Source organism: Phialemonium atrogriseum (genome assembly GCF_030411735.1).
Source record: "Phialemonium atrogriseum strain 8032-3 unplaced genomic scaffold QBC33scaffold_35, whole genome shotgun sequence".
NCBI classification, from domain to species: domain Eukaryota; kingdom Fungi; phylum Ascomycota; class Sordariomycetes; order Cephalothecales; family Cephalothecaceae; genus Phialemonium; species Phialemonium atrogriseum.
This window is the reverse complement of record NW_026848172.1, coordinates 150093-169389: the sequence shown is the minus strand read 5'-3', so window position 1 is coordinate 169389 and position 19297 is coordinate 150093. Positions and strand designations below refer to the sequence as shown.

Sequence of the window (19297 nt, the reverse complement as noted above, 5' to 3'; positions counted from 1 at the left end):
TATGTGATTCTCACAACCATCGACCATATGCACTCAGAGTAATCAATAATATAAGGACCTAGTGTTTAATCTTACTGTGTTCCTCGGAACACTCGGCGAAATGTCGTCTCTCAGCAGCTCCATTCGTCTCTTCCAGCCAATCACCGCGAGAGCATTGCTGCGCAAGCCTGGGCAGTTTGCTACTCAAGCCTGGGGTCTGCCCTGCCCAGGCTTGGCCCCCAAGCCCCACCTCCACACCCCTGCCTTACGTCTTGTTTTGCTCAACCTTGCTATCTTCCAGCAACGGATTCTTGGCAGCGTATTCAGGAGCAAGGTTTAGCTGATCACTGCCGTGCCTCTGTCCTGCTGCCTACCTGGGTCCTACGACCCGTTACATTGAACAAAAGGACAAAGTTGGAATAAGAGGCAAGAAGTTTCTTAATTTGCAGAGTGAAACACACAAAACTGTCTAGCAGGAGCGTGCGCTAATTATTGACAGAGCAAGTTTGGGTCAAAGTCATATAATTATTACTTGAGGTTGGGCTTGTTATTAAGCTTTGTTTCGCCTAAGAGGCTCTCAACCTATTCTCTTTAGATAATCCCTCAGGATCAAGGCTTTCGAGCTGTCACTTTGTCGGTTCATAAATCTAGTGCGGATTCCTCACCGCGAAACCGATCTGACACATCAATATCACCAGCAGTATAGTAACGATGAGGACAATCAAAACGAGGAGAGCGATGATGGTAATCGCCGAGAACCAAGTGCTGACGGCCGCGAAGGCCGGCCACGGGTCATCAGGCCGCGCCGCCAGCACAACCTGCATGGCCGCGAGAATCAGCGTGAGGGTGGCGAAGGCGAAGAGCAACGGGGCCGCAAACTCGTGCACGAACTGTCCCGTCTGCCAGTACTGCTCCTGGTAGAACAGCCGATGCAGCAGGCCGCGGTGCCCGGGCACGCTGGGCTGCAGGAGCCGCACGGCCCAGTTCAGTCGCGACAGGCGGAACTGGCCGAACTGCCACCGGCGTGACACGCTCGCGTCGGGTATAGCCTTGAACTTCTTGATGAACTGGACGAAGTCGCCGTGCTTCATCGTTGTGGAGGCGGGGATGAGACTCTCCTGCTGCGCGATGAGAAAGTCGGAGCGGTGGCGGATGAGGTAGGCGTACGACCTGACGAATCCGAGCGCCAGCGGTCGATTAGGGCTGGGGGGCGCGAGATTGCTGTTCCAGAACTCGTAGCTCAGGAGCTGGGGCGGGAGCGGTTTCACGAAGACGGAGTCATAGAACCACACGAGGTGCAGGGCGGGATTCTCGGTAATGCGGATCTTCCGCCCCTTGCGCACGTGTTCGTGGAGGGCGTCAATGTGCGAGCTGCTCTTGCGGGCGACGATATGGAGGTGGGCATACATGGCGTCCAAGACAGGACAGGACAGCTCGTTAGGCAGAGACGTGGCTGCGTCGTCTGGGATCGACGGGTCGGTTAGCTTGGCGAGGAGCTCCTCTTCGGCGGTGAACGGCGCCGTGGCCATGGCAAGGACGAGCTTTGAAGCTGCTGTGCTGCTGCTTCAATGCCTAGATAGAGCTTAACTTATATGGCGTGCGATGGAGCGAGGAGGTGCGTCATAAAAGAATAAGGCTCCGAGGCCCCCTCTCAAGGAACTTTTGTCGGCGACCAGAAACCCTGCTGTGCCCGAAACTCCATGGCAATTGGCTGAAGAAGGCCCTCGGTGTCCACACTTGCCCACCGTCTGCACAGTTTATTGGCCGGGAAACTGCCCTTTGTGTAATCTGCAGCTTGTCGTTCTTGTCTACAGAGTACTGTCTGCATGGCAGCGTGGCAGTGTGGCTGGATTCGGCCAGTTAAAAGGGGTAAGCTGTAATAGTTTCAGGCAATGATGACTTGTCCAACACTCATACCCCTCCCGAACATCCCACTTCAGCCTCACGCACGACACGCAGCACAACACAACACACACACTACGGCAAAGACGCATCCATTAGCACATCATCAATCATGAGCAGCACCGGTTTCACTGCTGTTCAAAGAAAAACCATCGAGCATGGAGAGATGGCAGAGATGCCGGGCAAAAATCCAGCCAAAATGCCTAAGCGCAGCCAATCCGAGCCTCCCGCCGGGCGCAAGCCTGACGACCGGGACAGGGACAGGGACAGGGACGAAGCTGATCGTCAAGACCGGTTCCAACTGAGCGCCCACATCTTCGTGGTCGTCTCCGTCACCTTCTCGCCCCTCATCGGCTTCTGCTGGCGACTGATCCTAATCAGCCTCTACTTCACCTATCATTACTCCAGCTTCGTCTTTCACTTCCTCCGTGATCCCCCGCGGCGCTGGTCTCATGTGCCGCAATTCGTAGCGAAGACGGTGGTTCATGGTGTTGTCTTGGTGGTTCTGACGTCGTGGTGCATATCAATCACGCCGATCCATGTGATTGCGCCGACCATGATGGACCTCTGGACTCCGTATACCGTGCACCCAGCCTTCAGGAACACGGAGGTCATGTATGATGCTGGAAGTAGCGCGGTGGTCGAGTAAGTTATCATCTAATTAGGAAACAGTCCGAGGAGGCTAACCGGGAGTTAAGCATTTTCGCCATCCACGGTCTTGGCTCAAATCCCGATAGCGCCTGGGCCCACAGGACGGGCAACGAGACCAGGGTCCACTGGCTGAGAGACCTGCTGCCGGCGGCCGAGGGTCTCCAGGACATCAGAGTCGTGCTGGTCAACCACCAGACACGGTGGGATTCAAATACTGCTAATCTGGGACTGCAGCATCATGCATCCGAGCTTCTAGAGCACATTAAAGATCTGCACACGGTGGGACACACTGAAGCTCGTACCACGATAGACATCAAAGACTAAGAAAGGCGCATGCACAGGCTAATCCTGAGCGGCCCATAGTCTTCATCGCACACAGCTTTGGTGGAATACTGCTGAAGAAGGTAAATAAATCGTCCACCCCCTGTATCCCTGCATCCCCGTACTAATCGAACAACTTAGGCTCTACTTCTTGCAAAAGCCCGGTCAAGGGACGTGGCGGCAATGACTAAAGGGATCATCTTCCTCGGCGTGCCGCATCGGGGTACCAATGCTGCGTTTGTCGCATCATGCTTGTCCTGCATGGCCTTCTTCCGCGGCTCGTCGTCAGACCTGCTGGAGCTCATGTCCGTAGACGGCCCGGAGCTCCTGGACCTCGAGTCTGAGTTCTATGACGCGTACGTGATCCAGTACCACTCCCAGGATATCCAGCCGTACATTTGCGACATTCTCGAAAAGAGGCCGGAAAAAATCGGGAAGCTTGTCTTGGGCTCGGTAAGCCTGGCTATTATTGCAGCCTTCTTCTGTGACAACATTTTGATTAATTACTAAACTGGCCCGATTCGTTCATCTGCTCAGATAGTCAGACCAAAGCACGGCCAGCTCCGCCACGGCAGGCTCCTTGATCTCGACACGGACCACCGAGGCCTGAACAAGTTCCAGTCCCACGATGATCCCAACTTCCAGACATTCCTGAAAGTTCTCTGGCAGGCATACGAGCACGCATTGCAAAACAGTACGTCGTTTATTAGTAACACGTATATAGGTATATATATATATATGCTCACTGAAACGCGTCCAGGCCTCCCGCCAGAGGAGAAATTCCCCCCTCCCCTAGTCCCCATCGCCGAGCCCGAGCCCGAGCCCAAGAAGAAGAACACCACGGCCCACGACCTGCTGGTCATGGCCGTGCTCGGCATGCCTTGGGCGAAGATGAGCATGTTAACTGCCGCCGGCCTCTACGGCCTGGAGGATCTGACCGCCGCGTGGCTGGCCCGCGACCGCGGCCGGTCGGGGAGCTACTTCACCCCGCGCGTTCCGAAGATGGTGGCATACGGCGCCCTCGTCCACGTGCCGCTCGGCAATCTCCTGAAGTGGCTGCTGCACGCGGCCTTCAGGGGCCGCACGAGCCTGCTCTCCCAGGGCCTGCAGATCCTGATTATCAACCTGCTGGTGCGTTATCTACCTACCGTACCTACCTACCGGCACCACCCCCATCCGCCACTTCCCCTGATATATTTTGATATTCACGCACGTTAACCACGGCTCTTCTCAAGATCGTCCCCCTCCTCACCGTAGTCCACATCACCGCCATGGCCCTCATCGCCGGCGCCCGCACCTTCCACCAGGTGCGCGCGACCGTGCGCACAATCTTCCGACACATGACGTTCATCCTGTGGACCCTTCTTCCCATCAGCCTGGCATGCGCGCACCTGTTCCTACCCGAGAGCGCCTGGGTGCCCGCCTGCAACCTCGTGTTCTTCCTCGTCGGCACCTACGCCGATGCGCGGACCAAGAAGAGGCGCCTGGCGGCGCTGCGGAGGATGCACGGCTTGGGGAGAGACGACGGCGAAGACGACGGTAAAGCTCACCGGCCCGGGTCAAGATCATCCGAGTCGCCATTTAGGGGCTATACATTAGCACGGGCCGCCTCCCGCCGCCGGTCCTTGTCCTCGTTCTCGCGCGCCAGCGCCAGCAGCAGCGACATGGCGGAACCGCTGTAAGAGCATTCGGGATGCGGATGAGCCTGGGTGTGATGACAGGGTGGACCCAGCAGTGCAGCGCGCCGGGGGGGGGGGGTGCATCGGACGACCCGAGACTCACAGACGGTGGGAAATCTCTGTTGAACGTCTGCAGGTCGAGGTCCTCCTCCATGCAGATGGCTATATGAAGAGCGGGCCAAGTTATCTAAGTCGGCGGTAGGAAGCGTGCAGGAGCGATTAAGGGTATCGTCGTTGGTAGGAGATGCGCGTGGATGGTTGCCGTCGTCCCGGGAGCTATTAATTATTAAATCGCATGTCACCTGAAAAAATGACAGTCTGTTCAGTTAAGACGACCATTCAGTTGGCAAATAAGGGGTAAAAGGGCGGTGCCATTGCAGGATATTAAAAGGCATAATAATTATGGGTGATACTCTTCACACTACAAAGCATTTGAGTAAAAGGACAAGAGGCAAGAAATGTTCAGTTTCTTAATTTGCAGACTGAAACAAAAAAAAACTGTCTGGAAAGAGCGTGGGCTACTGATTGACAGTGCAAGTTTGGGTCAAAGTCACATATAATTATAGGAATTAATCTTTATTTCGCCCCAAGCTCTCAACCTACTCTTTTCAGATGATCTCCCTCCAACAACTCGTCAAGCCAGTTTAGCCGCCTTTCACAGCACGGGCAACTCTCCCTTCTGCTGAGCCTCCTCCACAAGCTGATTGTAGACAGCCAACTTGTCCTCGTAATCCTTGACGAGATCATCCTGAGATCTCTTCCCGGGCGTCGCATCGCCACCGCCAAACGCTCTCACGGCGGCGTAGTACACATCCGCCAGGGCATTACATACCGCCTTGACGGTCACGGACGAGCATTGGTAGTACAGGCTTGGGGGATGGGTTTAGCAATTGGCACTCTGGGAGGGTATAGGGGGGAGGTATCAGATACATACTCGGCCTTGAAATTAGTATCAATACTCAGCTTAGCGCTCTTGGTAAACCGGTTCTGCAACCGGTAGTTGTTGTAGCCAAAGTCATGGCGGTTACATGCCGGCACGAAGGGGAATCCGAACGGGTTATCGGGCGACGAGGTACAGCCGTCGGATGTCCAGTCGAGGGTTGCCGGGTCCCGCGCATTGCGACGGGCAGTGAACTGCGGAAGAGTGACGCTGAAGAGGAGTTGGTCCGTGATGGTGTTGGCGCTCTGGCGAGTCGAGATGCTCGCGTCGCCGCTGCTGCTGCTGGTGGCAGGAAGGGCCAACGCAGCGGGGATGAGAGAGAGGACAAGAGCGTTGAACTTCATCGTGAGGTAGGTGATTGGGATCTGCAAATGAGGCGTTGGGCGTTCGACATCGAGGTATCGAAGGGAGCGCTGGCCTTTCTATACTTGGTGGCTGGCATTGAGACCAAAGCGAAGTAATGAGACCCAAGACACTTCGGCTAGCATCGTCGTCTGTTGGCTGCTACCTGCCGGAAATAGAAACTCTTGTCCGCAAGGGCGAGGCTTGAGTCGCACATGCCAAGTGGTGATTCGTTCGAATCCCCCAGACTTTCGGCCCTAAATGTGCCACGTTCTAAAGACGGGAAGACGTTATTGGTGTGTGGGTTAGTCTTGGAGATCTTCGGCGGGATCTTCAATCCAGATTCGTCAATCATGGAAGGTGATTGGCCGTGAACTGCAACCTCGGCTGGCCCGCTGAGACAGCTCGTGCTAAGCTTAAACCAATGGCAACTCCAGGTTACTCACGGGGACGGAGATCGAGGTCGGGTTCGAACATCGTCATAGGCGCCGAAAAAAGACAAGCTAACGGCCCGCAACTGCGCGCGGGGAACAAGATAGATCATACAACTTTTACGCTCCGATACCACATCGTCAACGCCAAGCTCTTTTGTACCCACTCCCAAAATGTCTCATCCCGCTCCTCCGGATCAAACCCAATGATCCCACCTGGCCCCATGCCTATAAACAACCCCCTCCGTCTCGAACTGCGGCCCCTCCGCATCGATGATATACCCCAGCTCGCAGCGATCGTACCGAACACGCAGCTGCTCCTTCTCGTAGAAGGCGTCGAACCGCGGCGCCAGGGCGTCGACGAGATCGCGCACGTCGCCGTCCGGGTGCAGGGCCCGCCAGGGGCGGACGCACGTCTGCGCCTTGCAGGACTTGAGCACCAGGAGGAGCGAGTCCAGGCGCGCCACGGCCTTTTCCAGGGGGACGCCCAGGAGCGTGGCCGGGGCGAGGGCAGCCTCGTCTGGGTGGAGGAGGTTGTGGAGCTGGCCGGGGTCGGTCTGTAAGGTGGGCGGGGGAGGTTGATTAGCTGGGGTACAAAGCGGTAGGTAGGCCTAATTGTTTGGGCGTGTCAACTCACCGTCAGGTCGTAGAGCTCGTGCTCGTTGTTGCACCAGACCGAATAGTACAAGTTGTACGACTTGCTGATGATGCGCAGCGCCTTGTACGTATTATTAAAAGTGATGCGGTCCTCGCCCTCAAAGTAGTCGCCCTCGGTCGCCGCGAAACCCCAATACTCGACAGTGACGTGCTCGTGGCGGTGGCCCCCCTCGGCATCGACCGCCAGCGCGTCCGCGGTCAGCGGGATGGCGTCTCCGTCAAAGTCAGCGCGGATGGGGGCGCCGGCGAGGTTCAGGATCGTGGGCGCCAGGTCGACGTGGGTGGTCACGATCTCGGCGACCTTGCCGACGGGGACGCCGGGCCCGCGCACGATCAGCGGGATGTTGATGTCCTCCTCGAAGCCGCACTCCTTCCCGGGCTGCAGCCGGTGCTGGCCGATGTGGTACCCGTTGTCGGTCGTGTAGAAGACATAGGTGTTCTCGAGCAGGCCGTACTCCTCCAGCCGCTTGAAGACGCCGTCGACGAGCTCGTCCACAGACTGCAGGGCCCTCAGGCGCTGGCGGTAGAAGTGGTCGTTGTAGTCGACGTTCTCCTGGCTCTGCTGCGGCAGGCGTCGGACCCAGTTGGCGCCTGAGGGCTTGTCGGGGTTGAAGTTCTTCGTCCGCGGCACCTTGGCGTCCTTGAAGAGGTGCTCGTGCCTCTTGGCAGGGATTGGAGGCGAGAAGACGGCCTCGACGATGTGCTCAAGGTCGGTGGTGGTTGAGTTGAGATACACGTTGCTGTGGGGAGCCACGGGGGCAATGCCTAGGAAGAATGGCCGGTCGCCCTTGGCAGCATCGTCCAAGAACCCGTACGCCTTCTCGGTGAGAATGTCAACCGTGTGTTGACCTGCGTAGTTGACCGGGGCTTCGCCATTGCGTTGGTAGGTCGCGTTCAGATACTGGTACGTGAATGGGTCCAGAAGGAAATCGGAAGCTGTCCAGCCAGCAACGTAGGGGGCGTTGTAGTTCTCAACGGTGTGGGCATTGAACAGCTTGCCAGTGTAGTAGGTGTCATAGCCTGCCTCCTGCAACCACACCGGCAGGTAGGCCTCGTTGAAACCCTGCTTGATGAACTTTGGATAGCCGCCTTTGGATCCAGACAGAGTCAGTCAGTAATTAATCATGAGGCTCGTGGTGCCAGTGCTGGCCGAAGCCCCAATGGAGCAGCTTACCGTAGGGCGGGTTGACATCCGTCACATTGGTGTTGTGAGCCTGCTTTCCGGTCCACAGAGACACTCGAGAGGGGCAGCAAAGTGCCGTGGTACAGAAATGTCTCTTGTACAGGGTGCCTTGGTTGATCAGGTGCTTCTGGATGAGTGGCACATAGTCCAATGAGTCCATGTGGAGGTCCTGGTCGTCAGTCAGGATAAAGACGATGTTTGGCTTCTTGCCCGACTCCCATGCTTCTTCAATCGGCCCCAATGGAACCTGTTGCTCCTCGGCAGATGCCAATTGGAACAAGTGAAGAGCCGCGACTTGAGCCGCGAGTGAGAACTTCATGATTGATGCTGTGGAGGCAGCCCTGAAGCAGATAATGAGTTTTACAATAGTATCCAGGCCAAGAATTCTGGGTGGCGGCGACCCGAATTATCAATCCCCAAGCTGCTTTCAGATAAGATCCTTGGCGGCGGGTGCCTGCGTTGAAAGTTGGGGGATTGGTGGCGTCATCGCGTCAACGGATTGCACCAGCATAGCATAGTGTGCCGCGTTCCCGGGAATCGGCAGGAATTCCCTCCACGGGAATAGCCACGCTCCCGGAATAGGGGCCAGTTCCTGAAGAGGATTAGGGAGCATGCTAACGGGCCCACAAAGCCGGGTCTGGATGGGAGGAGTGAGGAGCCCCAGTCCCGAAGGACTCAAAAATCAATAATTGCTCCTGCAATCGGCATTGGGCCGCTCCTTGCGACATCGATCCATGGATGTCGCGATTTTACAAACATACCAATCGCCATCGCCGGGTCACTCGTTAACCGCGATTTGGAATCCCCATGATAAAATGCCGCAGCACTTATATTGCTGCTCGTCGGGGCTGCTGCCGAGAGTGGTGCAGTGAGCGATGCCGAAAGAAGCTTTGCCAAGGATCTATTATAATTTCTCTGTCAGCACCGGTAGCGTGGAGTGGTACTTATCTTGGCTAGAGACCCAACTGCCACTCGCCGCTCTGAACGGACATCACGAGTCAGGAGTCGCAGCTTGAGCCTCGAGGAAAATGCCCGTCTACGAGACCCCGACAAATCCGTCGGAAATATCGCCTCTGCTTCCCTCGCTGAAACAACCTTCCTACGCCAGCGCCTCCACGGTCTCGCTTTCATCCGAGTCATCGTCGAGCAGTCGGAACAGTCATTCGGACCAAGCAAGCAGCGACGATGTCGAGGCCACCGGTGAAGGGGAAGAGACACAGGGGGCCAAGCAGGTCGACTCTCATAAACATGTCATAAGGATGATTTCTGTGCTCCTCATCGGTACGTCCAATGCCCGCACTAGACACAACTATTGCACAGCGAAGGGGGGAAACTCCTCCAACGCAACGCAGATGCTAAAATGTAATCAGGCATCTTCGTCGCTCATGCAGACGGCTCCATCCTGATGGCGACGCACCCGTTGATAGCATCCGAGTTCAACGATCTGACCAACTCGACTTGGTTGATAACCAGCTTTGTGCTCGCTGGAGCAGCCACCCAGACCCTCGTAAGTTTTCTAACCGTTTATCCGATCGAAAACGTCCAAGTCCTGATCCTTAACGCCGCGTGTTTTTAGTATGGCAAGCTCAGCGACATCTATGGAAGGAAGCCCGTGGTTCTCGCGGCTTACTCGATTTTCGCCTTTGGCTGGTGAGTACAGCCCATGCCCCTCTCTGATAATTACTAGTTGCGTATTCTGGTTTGCTGACCTGACGAACTCTCTGTTAGTGCATTGGTGTAAGCTCTCACATAATTGATTATTAATTTCCGGCTTCAGGTTTGACATTCTGACACCATACGATTAGCGGAGTTGGACAGTCCATGTGGCAGGTGATTCTCGGCCGCGTGATATCCGGGGCTGGCAGCTCGGGCATGACGGTTCTCGTCTCCATTATTATCACAGGTGAGGTTCGACGGGTTTGAGTATCTTCCTGCCTTCACAGCTAATAAATAGGACAGATCTCCTCCCGCTGAGGGAAGTCGCAGCTTGGCGGTCGTACGTCAACATTGTTGCCACCACAGGCCGAAGCCTTGGCGGCCCTGTCGGGGGTTGGCTGGCGGATGTGATCGGATGGCGATGGTATGTCTTGTTTGCTTGACATCGGCTCTCTCTGCTCTCCTTTCTCACTCTACACAGGTCATTCTTTGGGCAGGTCCCACTCATATTATTCGCCATCTTCCTCTGCGCGTTATACCTGCCAAACTCCATCTCTACCACGCCCATTGGCTCTGCTAATGGCTCAGGAGGTGCGAAAAGCGCTCTGGGCCAACTTCGACGAGTCGACTTCAAGGGCTCTTTTCTCTTAACAGCAGTAATCCTTGCGCTGCTCTTCCCCTTAGAACTCGGTGGCGTCCACATACCCTGGACTCACCCGTTGGTCTTCTCCCTGTTTGCAGCAAGCGTGGTTCTTCTAGCTTTGTTTGTGTTTGTCGAAAAGCGAGCTCCTGAGCCCATCATCCCGCTCGAGATATTCCACCAGCGGGATGCAGTCATGTCATATCTTGTCATGGGGCTACAGGGTTCTGCCCAGATCGCCGTGAGTGCAGATCCAGCTTCCAGAGACAGGATAAGCTAGCACTAACGTCTCGCCCTCTCTGGCCTGGACAGATGATGTTCTTGGTGCCGCTCTACTTTCAAGTAACAACAAGAACGTCAAACGCCGAGGCTGGAGCCCATCTCTTCCCAGCAGTCGTTGGAAATGCAGTTGGCGGGTTGATCTCGGGCGTCTATATTAAGCGGTCAGTCCCCCCCCCCCCCAACCCAAGTTGAGGACTGTCCGGGCGTGCTCTAACTGCTGGCCAACTCCCTCTAGCTACGGTCGATATAAGCAGTTGTGCATCTTTGCGACAATATCTTCGATAACATGTTACATTTTGCTGATGTTGACATGGCACGGAAACACGAGCTGGTGGGAGTCACTTTACATCATTCCCGGGTAGGTCTGGTCTTTTCCCCGTCCCTCCCCCCACCATCTTGGGCTGGAGACACATTGACACAACCATAGCGGCTTCGGAGTGGGGATTTCACAAAGCGCGTTATTCATCTCGCTGCAGGTCGTCGTCGACCCCACTCACATGGCATCTGCCATCTCGATGATGTATCTGTCAACCACAATCTGCACCATGACTGGCCTCGTCAGCGCCAGTGCTGTGATGCAGGGAACCCTCCGCCGAGGACTCGAATCCCGGCTTCTGGGCCTCGGCTTGGATCTTCCCAGCAGGCAAAAGGTGGGCCAAAAAAAAAACCCTCATCATGTCGAATTTCCGGAGCATCCTCTAACTGATATTTGCTGCGACAGATCATCTCGGAAGCAGTCTCGGATGTTGGTTACGTGTCTCGCACTCATGGTGCCGTGCGGACCGCAATTGTCGGGTCCTATGTTGACAGTCTCTGGTACAGCCATGGTGAGTTGTCCTCGATTGCGTCCAGGGGCTTTTAACGCTGATAAATCCTTAAAATTTCAGGGGTTTCTCTGATTTATTCTCTCTTGGCATTCCTCGGTGCCATCCTCCTGAGGCAGAAACGGCTAGATCACTTTCCGCGCTGAGCGATGCTTGACGAGACTCGAGGGGACAAACTCGGGTAGTCGGACATGAAGGGCAGAAAGAAAATATATATATATATATAATAGGTAGAGTAGAGTTAGCTCGAGGGTACAAAAAAAAAAAAAAAAAGCTATACTGCGTAGACACAAAATCCAAGAAATATGCTCTCAATTTGAGCATCTAGATCACTGTTTGGTGGAGATGGATATCCACAAATTCCGGAGCGATGTGGGTCAACTCCCCCCCGGACCACCCGCCTTGCCGGATACCGACTAGCTTCACAGTGACGCCGGCTTAGTCCGTGACAGAGATTCCATCAGCTCAATTTCTTCCCCCGCATTGATCTCGTGGTCAATCAGGGACGACAAGAGATGAATCCCAGATCTGCATCGCTCATCATCGATGATGCGCAAGCGGCGATATGTCCAACGTGAGACCGGCGAACTTGACGACCTCGTTGTCGGCGGCGACAGCGAATCCGGCCGGCAACGGCCCGGCAGCAACCGCGTTTGCGACACCAGCACCGACTGATCGTACGCGAAGATCCATCCGCTCGAGGGACGGGTGCTTGACTTGCAAGTAAGAGTTCACAGTGCCTATCCAACCGCATGCTCCGAGGGAATGCTAACATGGTAAACCCCCTCTGCAGGCGCCGAAAAGTGAAATGCGACGAGCAAAGACCGAGGTGCTCGCACTGCGAGCGTCTCAACATGGAGTGCAAATGGCAGCCCCGATCCAATCCGGCAGCGCGAAGGCGCCAACAACACGAAATGGCCAACATAGGTTCCGACCCGAACCACGTTCCCCCGTCTCCCTTCACCGAGAACTCGACCAACTCCGCGTCCCCCTCGATCGCGTCTTCCTTCCAGCCTTTGCAGGCCGTCGACGAGGTCTTTGACTATGCCAGTTTCATGTGGGACTCCCGAGACTTTTGGCAGCAAACCAGCCCCGACGTAGGCCAGAACCATAACGTGGGCGCCCTCGACGCGCACGTGGTCCTCCAGCATGCGCCGGACATGACCTTCGCGGGCCCGAACATGTTGGATGGTCCCCCGCAAACACCTGCAAGGACCGATAGCGCCGGGCTAGGCGACTCGATGGCCATCGCACCGCCCGGCTGGAGCAGCAGGCTGATGGAATGGTTCGCGCAGTCCGGCATCCCCCCCATCCTGGCCGAGGTCGAGACGCGGAAGAAATGGCTGGCCATGCGCCAGGTCGTGATGGAAATGGCGGCCACCTCCCGGCTAGTCCGCTGCGCCATCCTGGCATTCTCCGACGTGCTGCTGTCTCGCAGCGATAGCTCCTGGGTCCCGAGCCAGAACAACCACTACGAGGGTGCCGTGGCGGAGATGGAGACGTGCGACTCGTCCCTCAAGGAACACAGCCATCAGCGCGAGTGTCTCCTGGCGGCCCTGTTCTTCTTGAGCTACGTGGACATCCTGGAGTGCAGGCTTGTGCCCGCACACTCGAACCTCAAGCGCGCATACGGACTCTTCCAACAGGGCGACAAGAACAGCTTCGTCACCGTCGAAAAGCAGTTCCTGCTCTGGATCCGGCTGCTCGACGGGCGGGCAGTGTCAGCAGGCGGCGAGGGCCTGTTCCTGTCCAAGGATGACGAGCTCCTACTCGTGGAAGCTTCACCCGCGACAGTTGACGGAGACGCGGACGATCCTTCCAAGGAGGATCACCTCGATGACGAGGGCATCGAAGACGTACTCTTCCAGGTTCTCTACCAACCCGGCATCGTGTTTTACCAGAAGGTGCAGAGTTTTATGGGCCGCATTTCCAAGATCGACCCCTGGCATCGCTCCAGAGGCACCGTCGAGGACGAGACGGAAGTGATGAACATTGGCATGTCGATCGCAGCAGACCTCCGAACGCTATACGACCAGCGGCCACCGCTCATGGACTACGCGGTGGCGGGCAAGCTCACCGAACCGCACGTGTCGGCGCACCTGTCCTTTGCCATCACGCGGGCGTTCCGGACGTACCTCTCCAACTACTACGCAAGCAAGGTGCATCTGCACCGCGTCGCCTACAAGACCCTGCCACTCACCAGGGAGGCGTCCGATGCCCTGGACCATATCCGCCGTCTGGCCCGCCTCATCGTCGACAGCCTGGACGCAGAAGACACGCTGCCCGTCAACATGTTGTGGCCCCTCCTGATGCTCGGGGTGGAAGAGCAGAACCTGGAAGAGAGGGCATGGGTCAAGACGCAGATACTGAGGATGGAGAAGGTTGCGGGCAATGCAAGAATCACGGCGCAGGTCCTCGAGGAGGTGCAGGCACGACAGGATGCTTCCAAGACGAGGGTCGACATCCGGTCGGTAATGCATGCAGTTTTCAATGCTTGCTTTGCGATTCTCTGATCGGATTGAGCTACCGACATCGCGAACACCCACATACATTCATCCCGCCTGGGTTCGGCTTGGTATGGAGCTTGACCAGATGTGCCGGTCGGCGGTCGGGCGGGCGGGCGATGACGATTGAGCAACGCCACTTGCGCTTTTCCCGAGGCCCCTGAGCTTCATACCAATTGCCGCCCCATGAAGCCGTCCCGTGTCGAGAACAATGCTCGCCTCGATGACACAAGCCAATGGCGCGTATTTTGGCAGCTTGGCCGTCGGATGACAGCTCAGGCACGGGGACCCCGGTCGACTAAGCTTAGCACCGGTTGTCTCGTGACCCCCACCGCTCGGCTACCTACCCGCCCGCTTGGGTCTTCCCGATCGGAAGCGCCGGCCAATCGCCCCACTTAGCTAAACGAGGACTCGGATGGCCCCCGAATCGTGTCGCATGATGCCCTCGTGGTTCCCAACACCTGCCGGGAAGCTGTTGATTGCTCCCCCACAAATCCCCCCACGCCCAACCCACAATGTGGGCAGGCATCGGATGACAGCGCTTCATAAGCCCGCGTGCGTCCGTCCCTGGATTTGACCCGCCTTGGGCTAGGGTCTCATTTCATCTCACGCAAATCGTCTTGAACCATTTCACTTTCCAGCTCACGTATCTTCCGCTTTCAATTCTACGTACGGATATCGCTTCACCCTCTGATCTTCATCTCCCCCTCGACGACACCACACCTCAACAATGGGTTCCATCCAAGCCCCAACCCCCAAGCCCTTCCCCCCCGGCATCCACGTCCCAACCCTAACCTGGTTCAAAGACTCCGCCGCGCAAGAAGTAGACTGGGACCTACAGCAGCAGCACCTCGAGTTCCTGATCCGGTCGGGCCTAGACGGCGTCGTGATCGCCGGCACCAACGGCGAGGCGGTGACGCTCGACGCCGACGAGAAGGCGCGCCTCGTCCGGCTGACGCGCGAGACGGCGGCGCGGCTCGGGCGGCCCGACCTCGTCGTCGCGATGGGCACGTCGGGCCAGACCACGCGGGCCGTCGTCGCCGAGACGCGGATGGCGAAGGAGGCCGGCGCGGATTACGTGCTTGTCCTTGTGCCGAGCTACTTCCACTTTGCCATGACCGGCGACGCGATTGTGGCGTTCTTTGAGGAGGTGGGTTTTAGTCTAGAGCTGTTGTCGAGAGAATCGTGTGGATTGCTAATGTGTCGGACACGCAGCTCGCCGATTCGAGCCCGCTCCCGGTCCTGATATACAACTTCCCCGGTGTCGTCGCCGGCCTGGACGTCAACTCGGACATGCTGGATCGTCTGGGGAGGCACAGGAACATCGTCGGCGTCAAGCTGACGTGCGGCGGGATCGCCAAGGTCTGCCGTGTGCGTGCCGCGTTCGAGCCGGAGGAGTTTTGCGCCTTGGCGGGACAGAGCGACTGGCTTGTCCCGGGAATGGCGGTCGGCGCCACGGGCGTGATCACTGGCGTGGCCAATCTCTATCCAAAGGTAAGAAAGCTTGCGTCGCCATTCTGTGCCTCCTGGGAGGGTTGATTCAGCCGCTGACATACGGGGCTTTCCCATGTACAACAGGTCTGTATGCGGATATTCGATCTCTACACAGCAGGGAAGGTGAAGGAGGCCGAACAGGCACAGATTGAGCTTGCCAAGATGGAATGGGGCTTTGCTCAGGGGGGCATCAACGGAACCAAGTGGATCGTTGCCAAGATAAGAGGCTATCCCGCGGAGAGCTGGCATTGCAGACGGCCATACCCCAAGTATGGTGACGAGACTAAGAAGGCGTGGATATCAAGTGTCGTGGAGCCGCTGGCTGCTGTTGAGAAGAGCATTGGGGATCGTGGGGCATTTTAGGTTAGACGTCGCATTAATAGATGATTAAAGGGCAAGCTATGATACCTCATGACGAAAGACAATTTAATTGTATTCCGTGATCTTGACTACATGGTATGTACTGTATTCCATACGAAACAAGTGCCAATGAGACGACTGTTGATTTTTGAGCTATCCCATTTCGCCAAAACACCAAACCAGGTCTCTTGAGTCAGATTGGGTTTTTCTAGGGGGGCGAATTTCCTTCTCCTTCTCGGTCTATCATTAGACGACGATGCCGCCGCCCGGAATGGCAAATAATGATCCGTGCTCAGCTCGGGAGTCAGCTGGGCGAGAGGATCGGGTCCGCCACCGAACCCCGACCCACAAATTTGACCAATCGCTGCCGTCGCCGCACCCACCACGTCGGCTCGGTTCTTGCTCTCGCATCTCGGGTCCGCTACGTCGGCTTCCTGAGGTGGTGTGCAAACAAAGCCCCGTCCCAGATGCATGGAGAAGCCCCGTCCTAGTCCTAGTTTTCTCCGCGTGAGCTCCCCGCACTGCATACTACTGCATATTTCTCCCGTCTGCGTGTGGTTGTTGACCTGTGTTTTTGCTGTACAAGGTGAAGATTCTTGGGCGGGACGGTTCTCCACGTTCTCCACTCCCGCTAGATCTAGTGCCGGTCGGCTTCCACCAGGAAATTTCCCGAGTCTGCACATGGGACCCTGCTCCCCCAGATTTAGATTTCCCAAAGGCGAGCCCATCTCGGATGGGGTCGTGGATATATAATCATCTGACGGGTCTCGCGTTGCATCGCTGATTCCTTGTCTACCACCGCGAGTAAATTAATTGGCGAAGATCAAAGCTGGCAAAGTGACCACAACAGCGACAGCGACAGGACAAGGCCACCACAACGAGAGATCACCGCCAGACCCATCTGAAACTCCCACGTCGCAAACATGGGCGGGCTTCGCGCTGTCGAGGATCGGCCAACGCCGAAGGAGGTGTATAACTGGCGTCTCTACTTGGAGGCGACCGTGATTGCCACAGGCTCGCTGCTGTATGTTGGCGACCATTCTGATACCCCAGAGGAGGCGTGTTTCGAGCTTCGACGCTGACCACCACCGCTGCCAGATTCGGCTACGACTCGGCCTTCATTGGAGTCACAATTGCCCGCGCCGGTTTCAAGAATGACTTTGGCATTGTCCCTAGCGAGGCAAACAGCATATCCAGCAACATCACCTCGACCTTCCAAGCCGGCGCATTCTTTGGTGCTCTGTTCTGCTTCTTCTGTAAGTTTCGGGGAAGCCATTGGATCGGGTGACGAGCTTAGTTGTTGACCAAGCCGCAACACACAGTCACCGAGATATGGGGCCGTAAGCGCGCTCTCGGAGCCAGCGTTATTATCTTCCTCATCGGCGCAATTCTGATGACGGCTGCCACACATCAGCTATCTTTCATCTGTAAGTCTTCTCGTCCTCACGCTGTTTCATCCCCCCCCCCCCCCGTAAGATCCCGTGGCCAGACTGACACGGGAGTCAAAAAGATGCCGGACGTGCCCTCACAGGCCTCGGATGCGGCTTCATCACCGCAACCGTGCCGAGTTACATCGCCGAGCTTTCGGTGCCCTCCATCCGCGGTATCCTCACCGGCACATTCGAAGTTGCGTATCAGCTTGGTTCCCTGGTTGGCTTCTGGATCAACTACGGCATCACTGAAAACATGGACCCCAAGAACGCGGCAAGCTGGCGCATCCCCATGGCCGTACAGCTCATCCCGGCCGGCCTCCTCTGCATCGGCTTCTTCTTCCTCCACGAGAGCCCGCTGTGGCTCATGCGGAAGGACAGGGAGGCCGAGGCTCTCAAGGTCCTAGAGGCTTTGCGACGTCTCCCTGCCGAGCACCAATGTAAGCAAACTACATCGGTTTTTTTTTTTTGCCTCGGTTTCTGAATACCGTTTCTGACTTATATCAAACTTGCAGACATACAAGAGGAGGTCCAGATGATGCGGGCCAGGCTCGACGAAGAAGCGGTCATTGCAAGCCGGTACGGCTCCGGGCCAAAGGCCTTCTTCTTGGGAGCCATGAACGAACTGCTCCGCAAGGGAATGCGCAACCGAGGCTTCCTCATCTTCTGTGCATTTGCTCTGCAGAACATGTCCGGTGCTGCTGGTAAGCTCAAAAAAAGCCCCACCGATTCGCACCATGCATAACTTGTAGATGAGCCAACTGACTAACTGGATGCTCCCTTGAATGCAGCCATCAACTACTACTCCCCTACGCTCTTTGGATCCTTGGGTATCACAGATGTCGCCCTCTATACCGGTATCTACGGTCTCGTCAAAGGTATGTGGTGAACTCGGATGCTGGTTGCCGAAGTAAGCAATACTAACGAGTGACCTCTCAGCCGTGGCTTCGGTCATCTTCTACGTCGCCCTCATTGACATCTGGGGACGTCGGAACCCCACCATTTACTCGTCGCTCGTGTGCTCGCTCTGCCTGTGGATCGTCGGCGCCTACGTCAAGATCGGACATCCTGCCGACGTCATCGCCGCTGGCGGGACCTTGTCCAAATCCACCGCAGCAGGAGGCAAAGCTGCTACTGCCATGATCATGATTTACTCGGTCTTGTAGGTTGGCCCCAAACATCAAACACACCTCGAATCAGTCCCCTAACATGCCTGTTCTCTTAGCTGGTCGTTTGGCCTCAACGGAATTCCGTGGATTGTCTCCGCTGAGATTTTCCCCGGTGCACTCCGCAACATGACAGGCACCCTCGCCGCTCTGTACCAATGGTCAGTATCCAGCATCCGACTTCACCATATGCCTCATTAGTCTCAAAGCTAACACCGTAAATAAACAGGCTCTTCCAGTTCGTCATCACAAAGGCTCTGCCATACATTTTCGCCTCGTTCGGCTACGGAACATGGTTCTTCTTCGCCTGCTGGATGCTCCTCGCCACCATCTGGGCCTTCTTCCTTCTCCCCGAGACCAAGGGCCTTACCCTGGACCAGATCGACGTCATCTTGTGAGTTCCAACCCGCCGCGCCCCCCCTTGCAGAAGGCCCCAATTGTAATATAAATACTAATATCTTTTCCTTTCTCGCAGTGGTTACGACTCTGATAGGCGGCCTGACGTTCTGGCCAGATCCGGTGTCAAGCCGAGCTTCGACGACAAGGATGTGGATGCTGATGTTGAGAGGAGTGTGGGAAGCAATCATTTGGAGGAATCGCGCTAATATTTTTGTTGGTTGTTGCATTCATTCTATCATGGTGCAAAGTCAAGTGTAATTACCTACCTAGGCAGAAGACTTGCCAGCCTGTGTCAACATAGGTATTCAACAAGGGGTAACATAACAATATGCGTGGATCCACGTGAGATGAAGATGACTTGCCTTCAAGGCAACCGCGGCTAGTTAACTCTCCTGTGTAACCCTGGAGGTGCTTCCATGTTTGTCTGGCCTGGCTGGTTCCTAGGCAGCACCAGTGT

The 19297-nt window shown here is 56.3% G+C and overlaps 8 protein-coding genes across 8 annotated transcripts; 5 read left to right on the top strand and 3 right to left on the bottom strand.

Moving 5' to 3' along the window:
- Positions 1 to 412: 412 nt before the first annotated feature.
- QBC33DRAFT_550769 (uncharacterized protein) lies at positions 413 to 1719 on the bottom strand. The gene has a single exon (XM_060429109.1). The coding sequence runs from the start codon at positions 1506 to 1508 to the stop codon at positions 627 to 629; it is 882 nt and encodes a 293-aa protein (XP_060279239.1). The 5' UTR covers positions 1509 to 1719; the 3' UTR covers positions 413 to 626.
- QBC33DRAFT_599230 (uncharacterized protein) lies at positions 1649 to 4071 on the top strand (the record flags this gene model as incomplete). Its single annotated transcript, XM_060432020.1, has 6 exons — positions 1649 to 2526; positions 2580 to 2811; positions 2874 to 2936; positions 2995 to 3306; positions 3391 to 3547; positions 3614 to 4071. Exons 1-6 carry the CDS (start codon positions 1994 to 1996, stop codon positions 4069 to 4071), a joined length of 1755 nt encoding a protein of 584 aa, XP_060279238.1. The 5' UTR covers positions 1649 to 1993.
- Positions 4072 to 4908: 837 nt separating this feature from the next.
- Positions 4909 to 5910, bottom strand: QBC33DRAFT_480493 (prokaryotic phospholipase A2-domain-containing protein). The gene is made up of 2 exons (XM_060425333.1): positions 5467 to 5910; positions 4909 to 5401 (listed from the first exon to the last, which is right to left on the bottom strand). The coding sequence occupies exons 1-2, from the start codon at positions 5814 to 5816 to the stop codon at positions 5188 to 5190; spliced, it is 564 nt and encodes a 187-aa protein (XP_060279237.1). The 5' UTR covers positions 5817 to 5910; the 3' UTR covers positions 4909 to 5187.
- A 367-nt stretch (positions 5911 to 6277) lies between these two features.
- QBC33DRAFT_480489 (arylsulfatase-like protein) lies at positions 6278 to 8611 on the bottom strand. Its single transcript, XM_060425332.1, has 3 exons — positions 8077 to 8611; positions 6883 to 7991; positions 6278 to 6802 (listed from the first exon to the last, which is right to left on the bottom strand). The coding sequence occupies exons 1-3, from the start codon at positions 8402 to 8404 to the stop codon at positions 6443 to 6445; spliced, it is 1797 nt and encodes a 598-aa protein (XP_060279236.1). The 5' UTR covers positions 8405 to 8611; the 3' UTR covers positions 6278 to 6442.
- A 155-nt stretch (positions 8612 to 8766) lies between these two features.
- On the top strand, positions 8767 to 11717 carry QBC33DRAFT_480485 (major facilitator superfamily domain-containing protein). The gene is made up of 12 exons (XM_060425331.1): positions 8767 to 9366; positions 9456 to 9592; positions 9662 to 9735; positions 9814 to 9822; positions 9891 to 9988; positions 10045 to 10165; positions 10223 to 10622; positions 10694 to 10824; positions 10899 to 11021; positions 11091 to 11313; positions 11385 to 11490; positions 11551 to 11717. Exons 1-12 carry the CDS (start codon positions 9114 to 9116, stop codon positions 11631 to 11633), a joined length of 1758 nt encoding a protein of 585 aa, XP_060279235.1. The 5' UTR covers positions 8767 to 9113; the 3' UTR covers positions 11634 to 11717.
- Positions 11718 to 12052: 335 nt separating this feature from the next.
- QBC33DRAFT_460366 (uncharacterized protein) lies at positions 12053 to 14000 on the top strand (the record flags this gene model as incomplete). Its single annotated transcript, XM_060424984.1, has 2 exons — positions 12053 to 12210; positions 12281 to 14000. The coding sequence occupies 2 exons, from the start codon at positions 12053 to 12055 to the stop codon at positions 13998 to 14000; spliced, it is 1878 nt and encodes a 625-aa protein (XP_060279234.1).
- A 937-nt stretch (positions 14001 to 14937) lies between these two features.
- QBC33DRAFT_550754 (uncharacterized protein) lies at positions 14938 to 15928 on the top strand. Its single transcript, XM_060429108.1, has 3 exons — positions 14938 to 15141; positions 15207 to 15485; positions 15570 to 15928. The coding sequence occupies exons 1-3, from the start codon at positions 14995 to 14997 to the stop codon at positions 15846 to 15848; spliced, it is 705 nt and encodes a 234-aa protein (XP_060279233.1). The 5' UTR covers positions 14938 to 14994; the 3' UTR covers positions 15849 to 15928.
- A 361-nt stretch (positions 15929 to 16289) lies between these two features.
- Positions 16290 to 19170, top strand: QBC33DRAFT_252310 (quinate permease). The gene is made up of 10 exons (XM_060423013.1): positions 16290 to 16869; positions 16944 to 17101; positions 17168 to 17272; positions 17356 to 17715; positions 17791 to 17979; positions 18067 to 18153; positions 18215 to 18437; positions 18501 to 18602; positions 18671 to 18835; positions 18917 to 19170. Exons 1-10 carry the CDS (start codon positions 16769 to 16771, stop codon positions 19044 to 19046), a joined length of 1620 nt encoding a protein of 539 aa, XP_060279232.1. The 5' UTR covers positions 16290 to 16768; the 3' UTR covers positions 19047 to 19170.
- The last annotated feature ends 127 nt before the right edge of the window (positions 19171 to 19297 follow it).

Excerpts from the sequence above, each read along its gene's own strand:
- QBC33DRAFT_480485 (XM_060425331.1), top strand. The coding sequence starts at position 9,114 with ATGCCCGTCTACGAGACCCCGACAAATCCGTCGGAAATATCGCCTCTG. Across the intron at positions 9,367-9,455 it reads GATTTCTGTGCTCCTCATCG|GCATCTTCGTCGCTCATGCA; the intron begins GTACGTCCAATG and ends AAATGTAATCAG. Across the intron at positions 11,314-11,384 it reads ATCTTCCCAGCAGGCAAAAG|ATCATCTCGGAAGCAGTCTC; the intron begins GTGGGCCAAAAA and ends TTGCTGCGACAG.
- QBC33DRAFT_480493 (XM_060425333.1), bottom strand. The coding sequence starts at position 5,816 with ATGAAGTTCAACGCTCTTGTCCTCTCTCTCATCCCCGCTGCGTTGGCC. Across the intron at positions 5,402-5,466 it reads GATACTAATTTCAAGGCCGA|CCTGTACTACCAATGCTCGT; the intron begins GTATGTATCTGA and ends CCATCCCCCAAG.
- QBC33DRAFT_480489 (XM_060425332.1), bottom strand. The coding sequence starts at position 8,404 with ATGAAGTTCTCACTCGCGGCTCAAGTCGCGGCTCTTCACTTGTTCCAA. Across the intron at positions 7,992-8,076 it reads GGATGTCAACCCGCCCTACG|GCGGCTATCCAAAGTTCATC; the intron begins GTAAGCTGCTCC and ends CTGGATCCAAAG. Across the intron at positions 6,803-6,882 it reads ACGAGCTCTACGACCTGACG|ACCGACCCCGGCCAGCTCCA; the intron begins GTGAGTTGACAC and ends CCCACCTTACAG.
- QBC33DRAFT_550769 (XM_060429109.1), bottom strand. The coding sequence starts at position 1,508 with ATGGCCACGGCGCCGTTCACCGCCGAAGAGGAGCTCCTCGCCAAGCTA.
- QBC33DRAFT_550754 (XM_060429108.1), top strand. The coding sequence starts at position 14,995 with ATGGGCACGTCGGGCCAGACCACGCGGGCCGTCGTCGCCGAGACGCGG. Across the intron at positions 15,142-15,206 it reads TTGTGGCGTTCTTTGAGGAG|CTCGCCGATTCGAGCCCGCT; the intron begins GTGGGTTTTAGT and ends TCGGACACGCAG. Across the intron at positions 15,486-15,569 it reads TGGCCAATCTCTATCCAAAG|GTCTGTATGCGGATATTCGA; the intron begins GTAAGAAAGCTT and ends CATGTACAACAG.
- QBC33DRAFT_252310 (XM_060423013.1), top strand. The coding sequence starts at position 16,769 with ATGGGCGGGCTTCGCGCTGTCGAGGATCGGCCAACGCCGAAGGAGGTG. Across the intron at positions 16,870-16,943 it reads ATTGCCACAGGCTCGCTGCT|ATTCGGCTACGACTCGGCCT; the intron begins GTATGTTGGCGA and ends CACCGCTGCCAG. Across the intron at positions 17,980-18,066 it reads GAACATGTCCGGTGCTGCTG|CCATCAACTACTACTCCCCT; the intron begins GTAAGCTCAAAA and ends CCTTGAATGCAG.